Here is a 13425-nt window from a genome sequence, read left to right as displayed (position 1 = left end):
TTTTCGATGTTATTATTATTATTATTCAGGTCACTGCCTGGAATCGAACTCGGAATCTTGGGGTTAGTGGCCCGCACTCTTAACCACTATGCCATATGCCCATGGGCAATTATGGAGTGAATGTTAGGGCTTATAAATCTATTTTCCTATCCTTCCTTAATACTGGTACCCATATGCTACTCATATCTGCACTCGGTCTGCTTAGGAGGTTGTTGTGTCCTTACATATGTGCTGCTTCTTTTAGTTTTCGTATTTTCCAGTGGTGTTCTCTGTCTATTATTTTAACTTCATCCCACAGGGGGGGGGGGGGTCTCCATTTTTCCATACATGATCAGCTAAACCCGATTTATCAATATCTCCTCATGTCACAGCTTTGCGATGTTTGTCTACTCTTATTTTGAGGGGAGTGGCATGTTTCGCCTTTGTATAATCTATCACAACTGCATGGGATGGAGTACACGCAGTCTTTGGTCATATTCTCTTCTATTGGTGGTTTTACTCGAAGGAGATATTTGTGAAGTGTTGTGTTACTCTTGAATACTGTCCTGATGTCATATGGGCCACATATCTTTTGTATCTTTTTGGAGAAGCCTTTCACATAGAGTAGACAGACTGTGGACAGTTTATTGGTTTCACCCTCTCTTTTCTTCATAATTGGAGTGGATAGTATGTTCTTTGGGGTAGTTATTACTTAATAGATTGTTACTGAGCTTGATCATTTCTTTGTGGTGGCTATCATGATCGCTACTTATATTCTTTGCTCGATGTTTTAAGCACTGAGTAATCCCTCTCTTTACGTTGTATGGGTGGTGAGAATTGAAGTTGAAGTATCGTCCAGTGAAGGTTGGCTTGCGGTATACGGATGTCCTGAATCCATACTTGGTGCGTGTTATTAATACATCCAGGAATGCTAGCTGATTGTCTTTTTCCTTTTCCATTGTGAATTGTATGGATGACTTTATTGAGTTCACATGATCTAACAGCACTTAGACATCTTCCTGGTGGGGCCAGAGTATAAAGGTTCATTAACATATCGCAGTCATAGGGTTGGTTTTAGTGGTTTTGATCCTAAAGCCAAATTCTCGAAGTATTCCATGTATATATTGGCTATTATCGGTGATAATGGCGAACCCATAGCTAAACTTCTTGTCGATATATATCAGTGTCCATACTGAAGTAGGTTGATTTTACACAGAAGGCCAACATTTCCATCAGGTTTGTTATTGGTATACTAATGCGTTCTTTTAGATGGGTGTCTGTCACTAGTTTGTCTTGAATCACTGATATTGCTTCACCAGGTGGGACTTTGGTGAACAGACTTATCACATCTAGACTCACCATCTTGTTGGATTCAATGGGAGTATCTTTAATCAATTCTGTGAAGTGGGTGGAATTCTTCACATATGATGTTGACTTTCCTGCTAATGGACTGATTATATCCACAAGGAAGCAGCTCAGTGGATGACATGCTGAACCTCCACAGTTCACTATAGGTCTTAATGGAATACCAGCCTTGTGAGACCGTACATGTGTGGTAGTTTACTGTGGTGCTGAGTTAGTTGTCTGTACTTCATTGGTGTAACGTGATCTTTGTTCTTGATCAAGATCTGTGACAACTTCCTGTCTGTTTTCAGAGTTGGGTCTTTCTTTTCTTTGCTGTAGCTACCATCACTTATAAGACTTGCCAATTTTTTCAGAGTAGTCAGACTTGTTCATCACCACTGTAGCATTTCCCTTGTCTGCTGGAAGTATTATGATGGAATTGTCACTCTGTAATCTTTTGATAGAGAACTTTTCTTCCTTAGTGATGTTTGGTTTGGGAAGTTTTGCTTTTTCTAATACCTGTCTCACTTTCCATCTTAGTTCATCTCCCTGAGCTTTTGGTATCTTTATGGCTATCCCTTCAATAGGGGCTATTATGTCCAAGTATGGAATGTGCTTGATGGTTGTCGCAAAGTTGAAACCTTTGTTTAGTAATGCTTCTTCAAAGTTTTCTAGATGTTGGCTACTTACATTAATTACTGCTTTCACACCACCTGTGAAAGAAGTAATTAATGTGAAGGCTGAAGTGATGAACTTCAGTCTTCATTCTCTGACCTTTGAGTTTCATAAATTCTTAATCTGGCATGTCTTCACTATTTCAAATTCTTTCATGTACGACTTTTCTAGATCTTGGATTCTCTTTGTATCATCATCTCTGGTTATTTTCCTAAGTAATGAAGATAATCTTTCTTTGATTTCGTTATTTCGTTGACCGTTTTTTCCAACGGTTGTAATAGATCCTCTCACGGATAGAGAACTCCACTTGAAAATATGAAAACTAAACGAAGCAGCACAGATGTTAGGCCACAGCAACCCCCTAAGCAGACCAAGTGCAGATATGAGTAGCATATGGGAACTGGTATTAAGGAAGAATAGGAAAATATTAGATTTATAAGCCCTAAAATTCACTCCATAATTGCCCACGGGCATATGGCGTAGTGGTTAAGAACATGGGCTACTAACCTCAAGATTCCGAGTTCGATTCCAGGTAGTGACTGGAATAATAATAATAATAATATGGAAAAATACCGTAGGAATGTGAACCCAGGTTCAAAATTTCCCCAAGACACTTGATGAAGGCTGGAGGGTATATCAACCGAAACATTGTGTTAACAACAAACAAGATGAGGACAAATATCTGTCAAATGTAAATAATTCCTCATCTCTTAAATAAAGTATTGTATTATCTAATTGGTACGGAGCCAACATTAGACTTCAATGGAGACATAGAGAAACTCCAGCTCGTCTTTCAAACCATCTAACTTTCCTGTGTAGATGTAGAGACTCAAAGCTAATACCACCTGGCTTGAATATAATGTTACAAAGAATAAGTCCTGGGGTTAATTTGTTTGACTAAAGGCAGTGCTCCAGCATGGCCACAGTCAAATAGCTGAACCGAGTAAAAGAAAGAATAAAGAACTGGAAATCAAATCAGCCTAGTATTCTTTTTATTGGTCCATTATAGTATAAAAAATACCTTTAGCAAGATTTGATCTCAAAACAAAGGAATTTTATGCAAAATCATGTCAACACGCTGAGATTGTATGATGTTCTGAATTTTTTCACTGACAAGTATAGAATAGTGATTTCCTGTATTAGTACAACAGATAGTCAAATTGTTACACAACTAGTTGAGCATCAGGGTCAATGTAATCGACTTACCCTTCCCTCAGAATTGCTAGCCTTGTGCCAAAATCTGGAAGTCATGAATGGATGGAAGTAAAGAAATTAGTGACATTCTTATCTTTCGAAAGGATTTTGACAATGTCAGTGAAGAAAAACTGAGATTTGGAAATGATGAAATGATGAATTGCAGTTACACCAACCAACACTAAATTGTGTTAATGCTGACATTAAAATTCAACATCTGGATTTTAAGTGACTTTATTATCTATTGTTATCTGTGTTAAAAAATAATGTCAAACTATTATTCTATGAATATCCCAATTTATATGCTATCTAAATATTATTTGTCAGAAACAATACACAGTTTATGGATGTGTTTTCTCCAGAATCTTCTAGCTACAGTAGCATACATAAATATTGATTGACACAAAGCTGTGGATTTGTAAGGGAGATGTGTTTGTTTACATTTTTTTTTCCTTCATGCTAGCATGGGTTGGCTGAGTGTGCATTGAGGTATTGTCGCAATGTTCTACAGCCAATGCTCTTCCAGTCCAGTCCCTCTTAATTGTATTTCAGGTAAATGGATTTTTTTTAATGCCATTTACCTATGAAAGGGGATGTCAACAAATATCACCATTTTTTTGTTCAATGTGTTTTCTGTGAGGACATGGAATACACACACACACACACACACACATATATTAGGCTACTAAACTGTTTCCATCTGCCTGTTCTACACCAAGACATTAGTCAGCCTGAGGTTACTGTAGAAGACATTTGCCTAGGGTCCCATGTTGTGAGATAAAGATTGGAAACCATATTGTAAGAAAGCCAGCGCCATACCTGAGATTTATTTTATTAACCAAGGCAAGACTAAAGGCAAAAATCACCCCCAGCTGTATTCAAACTTCAACTGTAAAGTATTTGATGTGGTACTCAGTTTTCACTATTCCACTGCCCTACCATTATATATATATATATATACAGGTGGATGTCGGTATGCACATACCTGTACGTATATATGCATATACTCATTTACTATTTGTTTTTACATGATTGAACGCAGCGTCTTCCAAAATGTAAGTAGTTTTCGTAAACTCATATCCTCCGACGCTACTCTATCTCTTTCTCTTTCCCTTTCCTTCCCCCCCCCTCGTTCTTCCTCTGTACTACTACGTATCTCGCTTTACCCCTCTCGTTCTTCCTCTGTTACTACTACGTATCTCTTTTTCCCCCTCGTATTTCCTCTCTTTCTCTTTTCCTCTCGTTGCTCACCTATTCTTCTACTTCCTCCCTCTGTTTCTCCCTCTACCACTCTCTCTCTCTTCCCTTTACACCGGCTTGGTCACATGCTTCCGGTCAATAATCCTTTCCTTCCTTGGCTTTCGCCAAGCAACGCACGCACCACTTTGTCCCTCTCGGGTCCGTGCCTCATCGCGTTCATACACATAATTTTTCTCGTCTGGCCGTAAAGCCTTTTCTGTTTGTTTTCCTGTCTTGTTTTTTGTCCGCCACTACATTCCTCCATGGCTAGATTTAATTTGCGTATACAAATTTAATCTGTGATCCATGGGACGAGCCGTTTTAGCGATGCGTCCTGCCCAAGCTCGTCGAAATGCCGGTGTTAAAACGTGGGTGGCTGATGAAGGAGAATGTTCTCTATGTGGCTCGTGTGTTCTCGTCTACGTTTGTTTGCAATGTCCTGTACCCAGATATGCACCTATACATACAGGTGGATGTCGGTATGCACATACCTGTACGTATATATGCATATACTCATTTACTATTTGTTTATATATAGATATATATATATATATATATCCGGTCATCCCATAAGTTCTGTCCGAATTTTGAATAAAGAAAACAAGTGATCAAATGTTATATTTAATTGAAATTTAATCATCAATGTACTTTCCCTGATTATCTATGACTTCCTTCCATCTGTTTACAAGCTTTTTAATCCCATCAATGTAAAACTCTTTCAGTTTCAAAGCGAAGAACTCTGAAATGTCAGTTTTGACCTCCTCCTGGTTTGCGAAAGTTATGTCCCCCAAATGATTCTGTAAACTATGAAACAAATGGTAGTCTGAAGGTGCAAGGTTCGGAGAATAAGGTGGATGAGGAATTTTTTCCCAACTAAGCTCTTCGATCTTCTGTGATGTGATCTTTGCAGTGTGGGTTTGCGCATTGTCCTGATGAAACATCACTCCTTTTTGATACACTAAAGCGGGTCTTTTTTTCTTTAAACCTTGGTTCAAACACTCTAATTGCTGACTTGAGCATTGATTGTTGCATTAGGTAGTAACAATTCAAAGTGAATTAGTCCTTTGCAATCCCACCAGATAAAGAGAAGAACTTTTTTCCCATGAAGTTCCCTTCTCGGTTGTGGTTGAGCTTTTTCCCTTTTACCAAGCCACTGTTTACGACATTTAACATTTCAATAGAAGATCCATTTTTCTTCACCAGTCACAAGTCTATCCAAAAAGGGTAAAATGAGTTCACAAGAATGGAGAGAAGAGCAGATGTCAACTCGGGATTTGCAGTTGCTTTTAGATAATTCATGAGGCACCCATTTTCCAAGTTGTTTATTGCCAATCCTTCAACTGATAATGCAGGATTTTCTTCAAGTAATGCCTCAAGGAACTTATCAAACTCAACTGGACGTCCTGTTTGATCTTCATCTTCATGGATGAAATCTCCACTTCTGAATTTTGCAAACCATCTTCTGCAAGTTCTTTCATTCAAGCATTCTTTCCCATAAACTGAGTGTATGTTTCGAGTCGCTTTGGCTACAGAGTTTCCTTTTTTGTACTCGTAAAGCATTATGTGCTTCAAATGCTCCTTGGATACTTCCATGTTAGAAAGGGTTTTAATCAAAGAAATTTTAATTCTATTATTCTGTAAAATAATATTCAATTAGTTTAAATGTACACAAATGCATAAAAATAATTTTTAATTCCATTAGACATTCTAAAATACTATTAAATTTCATTCAATTTTTAAAAAGGTAAAATCGGACAGAACTTATAGGATGACCTGATACGCACACACACACACACACACACATATATATATAAGTCAGTAAATAGTGGGGTTGTGTTAACCGCACGTGGAGAAATAATAGGAAGATGAAAAATAATAATAAGGCAGAATGCTAAACTGGAAGCATATTTTAATAAAGATTTCTAACCGGCTTTCATTGCATGGTAAATTATCAAGAAGAGGGAGAATGAAAATGCTTTTTACAAAGAAGTAAAAAATGAAAAAAATAATATATAAAAAAAATAATATATAAAAAAATAAATATACCAATACATTATATTGTCTTTGAGCTTTTAAAGTTCAATGGTAATCCAGTTAGATAATGGTTGGAAAAATAAGGATGCAGGAAAATTGAGTTGTGTTAGGTTTAAGAAAAAGAGAAAAGGAGCTAAAAGTTTGTGTTAAGCAGGAAGTGTGGTGTCAAAACAGGAAGTGTGTGTAAGGGGAGACAAAGAGTTCATAACTCCAACTAAAAAGATTTGTCTCCCCTTACACACACTTCCTGTTTTGACACCACTCTTCCTGCTTAACACATAAACTTTTAGCTCCTTTTCTCTTTTTCTTAAACCTAACATAACTCAATTTTCCTGCATCCTTATTTTTCCAACCATTATCTAACTGGATTACCATTGAACTTTAAAAGCTCAAAGACAATATAATGTATTGGTATATTTATTTTTTTATATATTACTTTTTTCATTTTTTACTTCTTTATAAAAAGCATTTTCATTCTCCCTCTTCTTGATAATTTGCCATGCAGTGAAAGCCGGTTAGAAATCTTTATTAAAATATGCTTCCAGTTCAGCATTCTGCCTTATTATTATTTTTCATTTTCCTATATATATATATATGTATATATGTCTATTGTATGTATAATCTAATCTAGATATTTGTAGTGGTTAGTTCAATTCCTGCATTGAGCTTGGAAAATCCACTCCATTTATTCAGCCTTTCAGATCAGTATTCCTTGATTCTCTCTCTCTCTCTCTGTTCATTGTCATTAGAACCACACAGGCTGCATATGACAGCTAGTTGGCATAAGAACAAAATAGCGTTTTCGTCTGTTGTTTGTTGGTCATGTGATATGCCCCTTGTCATTTCATATTGTCATCTGACTGAACGTCATCTCATTAAATTTATGATAGCACCATTTGCTCTCTTTCTCTCTCTCTCTCTCTCTCTCTCTCTCTCTCTCTCTCCATTTCTCTCTTTTTTCCTTCCTGTTATACAGTTTTTAAACACCCACACAATGCATAAATACAGTTTTATAATATATAATAGGAGTGGCTGTGTGCTAAGTAGTTACCAACCACATGATTCCGGGTTCAGTCTCACTGCATGGCACCTTGGGCAAGTGTCTTCTACTATAGCCTTAGGCCGACCAAAGCCTTGTGAGTGGATTTGGTAGACGGAAACTGAAAGAAGCCCATCGTATATATGTATATATATATATATATATATATATATATATATATATATATATATGTATGTATGTATGTATGTATGTATGTATGTGTGTGTGTGTGTGTATATGTTTGTGTGTCTGTGTTTGTCCCCCCCAACATCGCTTGACAACCGATGCTGGTGTGTTTACGTCCTCGTAACTTAGCGTTTCGGCAAAAGTGATCGATAGAATAAGCACTAGACTTACAAAGAATGTCCTGGGGGCAATTTGCTCGACTAAAGGTGGTGCTGCAGCATGGCCTAAGTCAAATGACTGAAACAAGTAAAAGAATATTTCTTACTTAAAACCAGCTTTTGTACCAGGAAGATGTAGTCTACTCCAGTGTATTACTGGTACTTGTTTTATCCCCTCAACTGCAATTATCTTTTGAGTTTTACTTTCATTTTCCTTTATGATTAAATTGGTGTTTACAACTTAGTAAGTTCATATATGAACTTTTGTAGGCATGGATGTGTAAAGTTTGTTTTCCAATCCTGTGTTTTGGGGCTCATTCCCACTGCAGAACACTTTGAGCAAGTGTCTTTTACTATATCTGTGGGCTATAGTAATGGTAAGTGGATTTGGTAGACAGAAACTAAAAGAATCCCAGTGTGTGTGTGTGTATATGTTTGGAGGGAAGTTGTGGAAGAGGGAGTCCCAGGAAGAGTGGAACAAAGTATTGAAGGCTGATCTCAAAATGCTGAGCCTTACAAAGCAGGTGGCAGAGGACTGAGATATGTGATGCATTACTGTAATCAAGAAGACCTGCCCACCACAGCAGAATTGGGATCCAAAAACCAAGGTGCCACATAAAAAAAGCAATGATGTGGGTGCTGCTGCCATGTAAAAAGCATCCAGTACACTCTGTAAAATGGTTGGCAATAGAAGGGCATCCAGCTGTAGAAATCTGAACCCAGAACCATGTTTTAGAAGTGAAATTCTCAACTACTAAGTGATACCACTCTGTGTGTATACATCAATCATTATCTAAAACAATGGTCCTTATATTGTCTTGCATGAAACTAGTCTGTGGTGCACCACAGACAATTTTTCTAGGGAAAAAAAAATGCAGACTGTGATAGTCAATAAAGCAAAAATAACATTTTAAAATTTCTTTCTGTGTGGCCCAATACCAAATGGTCCATAGCCCAGTGGTTGAGGACTATGATCTAAAATAAATCTGGTGGCATAAGTTGGCAATAAGGGTACAAGGAAAATTAACATATTGCAATGCATATACATGATGTATGCAAGAAAATGGGTTATAATCAGCAGGCAAAATATTCTTATGCAGCATTAATTTATTTTATCGAATCTACACCACAGGCTGTTTTATTCCTGATATGTGTGTATATAAACAATCTGATAAAAAAGAAAAGCACACCTAGTGTAAGCTATGGACACATAAGAGGTGCAGCAATATCAAAGGAAGGCGAACTGGGAAGATAGTTTTTGTGTGGAAAATGCTCAGGAGCAATAAACACTGAAAAGAGAACAGCTTCTATCACATTTCCAGGGAGAAAAACTACAAGTAGTTGATAGCTTCCATTACCTAAGTGACCAAGTCAGTAGTGGGGGTGGATGCTCTGAAAGTGTAGCTACTAGATTAAGAATAGCTTGGGCAAAGTTCAGAGAGCTCCTACCTCTGCTGGTGACAAAGGGCCTCTCACTCAGAGTAAAAGGTAGGCTGAATGATGCATTGCATGAACAGCCATGCTACATGGCAGTGAAACGGGCCACAACTGCTGAGGACATGCGTAAGCTTGCAAGGAATGAAGCCAGTATGCTCTGCTGGAAGTGTAATGTCAATGTGCATACATGACAGAGTGTAAGCGCCCTGAGAAAAAAGTTGGACTTAAGAAGCATCAGATGTGGTGTGCAAGAGAGACGATTGCACTGGTATGGTCATGTGGTACGAATGGGTGAGGACAGCTGTGTGGAAAAGTGTCACACCCTAGCAGTTGAGGGAACCTGTGGAAGAGGTAGACCCAGGAAGACCTGGGATGAGGTGGTGAAGCACGACCTTCAAACATTGGGCCTCACTGAGGCAATGACTAGTGACCGAGACCTTTGGAGATATGCTGTGCTTGAGAAGACCTGACTAGCCAAGTGAGACCATAACCCATGGCCTATGCCAATGGTGTATGACCAGCCCACTTATGAGTACTCTTCATTCATTGGACAATAAACTTTGCTTGTGACGACCTGTTCAGGCAAGTGAAATCAAAATCACTGACATGGCCGATGACAGTACTGCCTGATTGGCACTTGTGCTAGTGGAACGTTAAAAGCACTATTCAAGCATGATTGAAACCAATGTCGCCTTACTGGCACATGTGCTAGTGGTAAGTGAAACACAACATTCGAACGTGATCGTTGCCAGTACCACTGGACTGGCTCCCATGCAGGTGACATGTAAAAAACTCCTTGAGCGTGGTCGTTGCCAGTACCACCTGACTGCTGGCCATCATACCAGTGGCACGTAAAAGCACCCACTACACTCTCAGAGGGGTTAGTGTTAGGAAGGGCATCCAGCTGTAGGAACTTTGCCAGATCAGTCAAACCATCCAACCAACGCCAGCATGGAAAGTGGACATTAAATGACGACGATGATGATGATATATATGTGACCCAACTTAATTCAAATAATAGACATTCAGTTTTCCAAATGTGTTATCTCTATTTCAGATTGTGCTATAATTTTGGGATGTCTATACATGGTCACTTGACCTTCTAGAAATAACAGTTAAACCTCTTTTGGATTACACTCTAGCAACTTTCAGAAGGTTACAATGGATAATATAGTACTAGATACACTATGCCTAGAGTAAAGATGGGATAGTAAGAGCTAAAGTGCTTTTGATTATAGCTCTGCATAATCTAGACAACAATAGGAAAGCTAAATTTAAAGTAGGGTTTAAAATGTATATTCAATACTGCCATGTAGACTAATTCTGCATTGACATTTTCATCTGGATTGCTCATTTATTTATTTTTTCTTCATCTTTTCTCCTCTCTTTCTCCTACTGTATTTTGAAGGACATTTTCCAAAATATCACAACAGTGAACTCATTCTCTGAGTGTCAAACTAAATATTCGATCATATTTGTGCCTGTTCATCAGTGGATAAGCACAAAGTGAAATATGGAAAGCTGCATATTGTAAAATAATGTAAATATTTGAAAAACTATTCAGATACAATAGAATTATATGAAAACAAAACTAACATTTTTGTATTACTAATCATTTATCTTATTTCTTCATGCATTTTGTTTTTATTTTATTTATTGGTTTTTCAGTTCTGTATTTGTGTAGTTGTGCTATTTGATAGAACTATGTCCAAAATCACTTTGACCGTCTTTTAAGGTTTACATTAAAAAAATATCTTTTGTATCATTATTTCAGGAGAATTCTAATCATGCAAAGAATGGTGCACATATAAAAGCCTTAAAGAAAGCATCAGAATTGCAGAAAAAGATTGGTATGTAGCCAGTTATATCATGAATAATTATAACATTTTCCTTTTGATTGTTCAGTGATGAAATTTGATTAGTTCATTTATTTGCTATGTATATTTGAATGGTCCATTTGGAAATAGAAATATGTCAATCATTATTACTAATTTAATTTCTACTTTCCAACGGAGGTCCAAATCTTGTATATCTTTCCTTCTAGCTTTTACTTGTTTAGTCATTAGACTGTAGCTGTGCTGGGGCTCCACTTTGAAGAATTTTTAGCTGAATGAATCAAACCCAGTAGTTTGTTAAACCTGATACTGATTCTATGAATATCTTTTTCTGAACTGCTAATTTACAGGAATGTAAACAAACTGGTGTGGCTGTGTGGTAAGAAGCTTGCTTCCCAACCACATGGTTCCAGGTTCAATCCCACTGTGTGGCACCGTGGGCAAATGTTTTCTATAGCCTAGGGCCAACAAAAGTCTTGTGAGTGGATTTGATAGATGGAAACTCTGGCATGGGTGTGTGTTATTAAGAAATTTGATTCATAACTTTATGGTTGCAGGTTCAATTTCACTCACAGGCTTGAACATTGGGCAAGTGTCTTGAAATTTGCTAGATGAAACTTGTGGTAGTCCAGTGTGTGTGTGTGTGTATAAATATGTATGTATGCATATCTGTACACACACCTCTCACCATCTCATTTGCACATCACAAGGCATTTATATAGGGGATTGTATCTCTGTCACTTATACTAAGTAGGTTGTCATACCCCCAACCCTACATTGTCACCTCTCAGTTGCCAGTCACTTTGCAGAGTGTATTGTTTGCATTTTGCCATGGCATCAGTACTTGTGAGCTTGAATTTTACATGACAAGACTATTATGTTTTTTCTGTTCATTCAAAGCAATGTGTCCCAAGAGGTGAAAAGAAAAGAGCAATGACAGAAGACAAACTAGGTTGTAAGTAGTGAGTGAGAGTATGGTGGGTAAAAATGATTCAGGTGACCACATAGTAGAGGAGAAAATAATGGAAGAGACAATAACAGTAGGGAGTAATGGGAGAGAAGTAGTGATGTACATGTTTGTTGGTGAGGGAGAGAGAGAGGGAGTGATGAATAGTTATTGAGATGGAAAATTGTGTTAATAGTGAGTAACATGAGGGAGAGGTCGCAGTACTGAAGGGTGATGGAAGGCTGTTTTTGATACCAACATATCTGATGAAATCCTTCATAATAAATGTATTATGAAGGGGAGAAAGAGAGAGAGAGATGTAGCAATATGGATGATGTAAAATTGAATATAGACAAATCAATGCTACCCTTCATTACATGGGTGGCATTGTACAGAGAATAGAAGAGAGGGGGAATGATAAAAAGAAGTGGGACTGAGGGAAGCAAATGGAGACTTAACAGGAATTTAATGGGTGAGATATTCAAATATATATTATCCATCCCAGCCTCCGCTGTTTTATAATATATTTCACCATACTTGCATGGATAGATGTGTCTCATCTGGTACCATATGTCACTACTCACCATTTCCCTTTGTCATTTCCTCCACGATGTTCAGCTTCTTTATATCAGTTTTTACCACTCAGTCTTGTGTCTCTCACAGGCTCCATCCACATTGAACACTCAACACTTCTTTATACAGTTGATAGCTGCCATAAATATCATCAATGCAGTCTTCCCTTGCACACTACATCAGATTCTTCTTATATCTAGATTTTCCCTCAGTTCATTAGTGCTTGATCATTCATAAACTATAATATTCCTTTCTATTATAAGCACATGACCTGAAATTTCGGGGAGGGAGCTAGGTGATTACATCAACCTCAATGCTCAGCTGGCACTTATTTTATCAACCCTGAAAAGATGAAGGGCAAGGTTGATATTGGCAGAATTTGAACTCAGAACATGAAGACGGATGAAATGTCACAAAGCATTTTGCCTGGCATGCTGATGATTCTATCACCTCGCCACCTTTTCATATACACTAATATTGGTTTCTGGCATGCTAATAATTCTGCCCCCTCATAACTATGAAACTATTTCTTTCAAATTTTGGCACAAGGTCAGCAGGTTCAAGGGAAAGAGTAAGCTAATTACTTCAACCCCAGTGTTTAACTGGTACTTATTTTATTGACCCTGAAAGGATAAAAGTCAACCTCAATGGAGTTTAAACATGAAGATGGACGAAATGCCACAAAGCAATTTGCCCAGTGTGCTAACAATTCTGCCAGCTTCCTGCCTTTTCTTATACACTAATATTACAAATCAAACAGAACATGATCATTTCTCTCTAGCTTTT

The 13425-nt window shown here is 37.6% G+C and overlaps 1 protein-coding gene across 14 annotated transcripts in view; it reads left to right on the top strand.

The window, feature by feature from the left end:
* The window catches only part of LOC106875748 (protein FAM219A-like), a 103868-nt gene that overhangs the window by 34477 nt on the left and 55966 nt on the right, over positions 1-13425 (top strand). For all 14 annotated transcript variants that reach the window (XR_016240666.1, XR_016240664.1, XR_016240661.1 and 11 more), the window contains one exon: positions 11060-11135. Coding sequence is in view for 5 of the 14 variants with exons in the window: in XM_089347143.1 (XP_089203269.1) it covers positions 11060-11135 (76 nt within the window). In the remaining 9 variants the exon portion in view is untranslated. The remainder of the gene's footprint in view (positions 1-11059; positions 11136-13425) is intronic.

Source organism: Octopus bimaculoides, chromosome 2 (assembly GCF_046866305.1).
Source record: "Octopus bimaculoides isolate indiv1 chromosome 2, ASM4686630v1, whole genome shotgun sequence".
NCBI classification, from domain to species: domain Eukaryota; kingdom Metazoa; phylum Mollusca; class Cephalopoda; order Octopoda; family Octopodidae; genus Octopus; species Octopus bimaculoides.
Note: the sequence above shows the minus strand (reverse complement) of the source record. Positions and strands in the feature narration are given on the sequence as shown.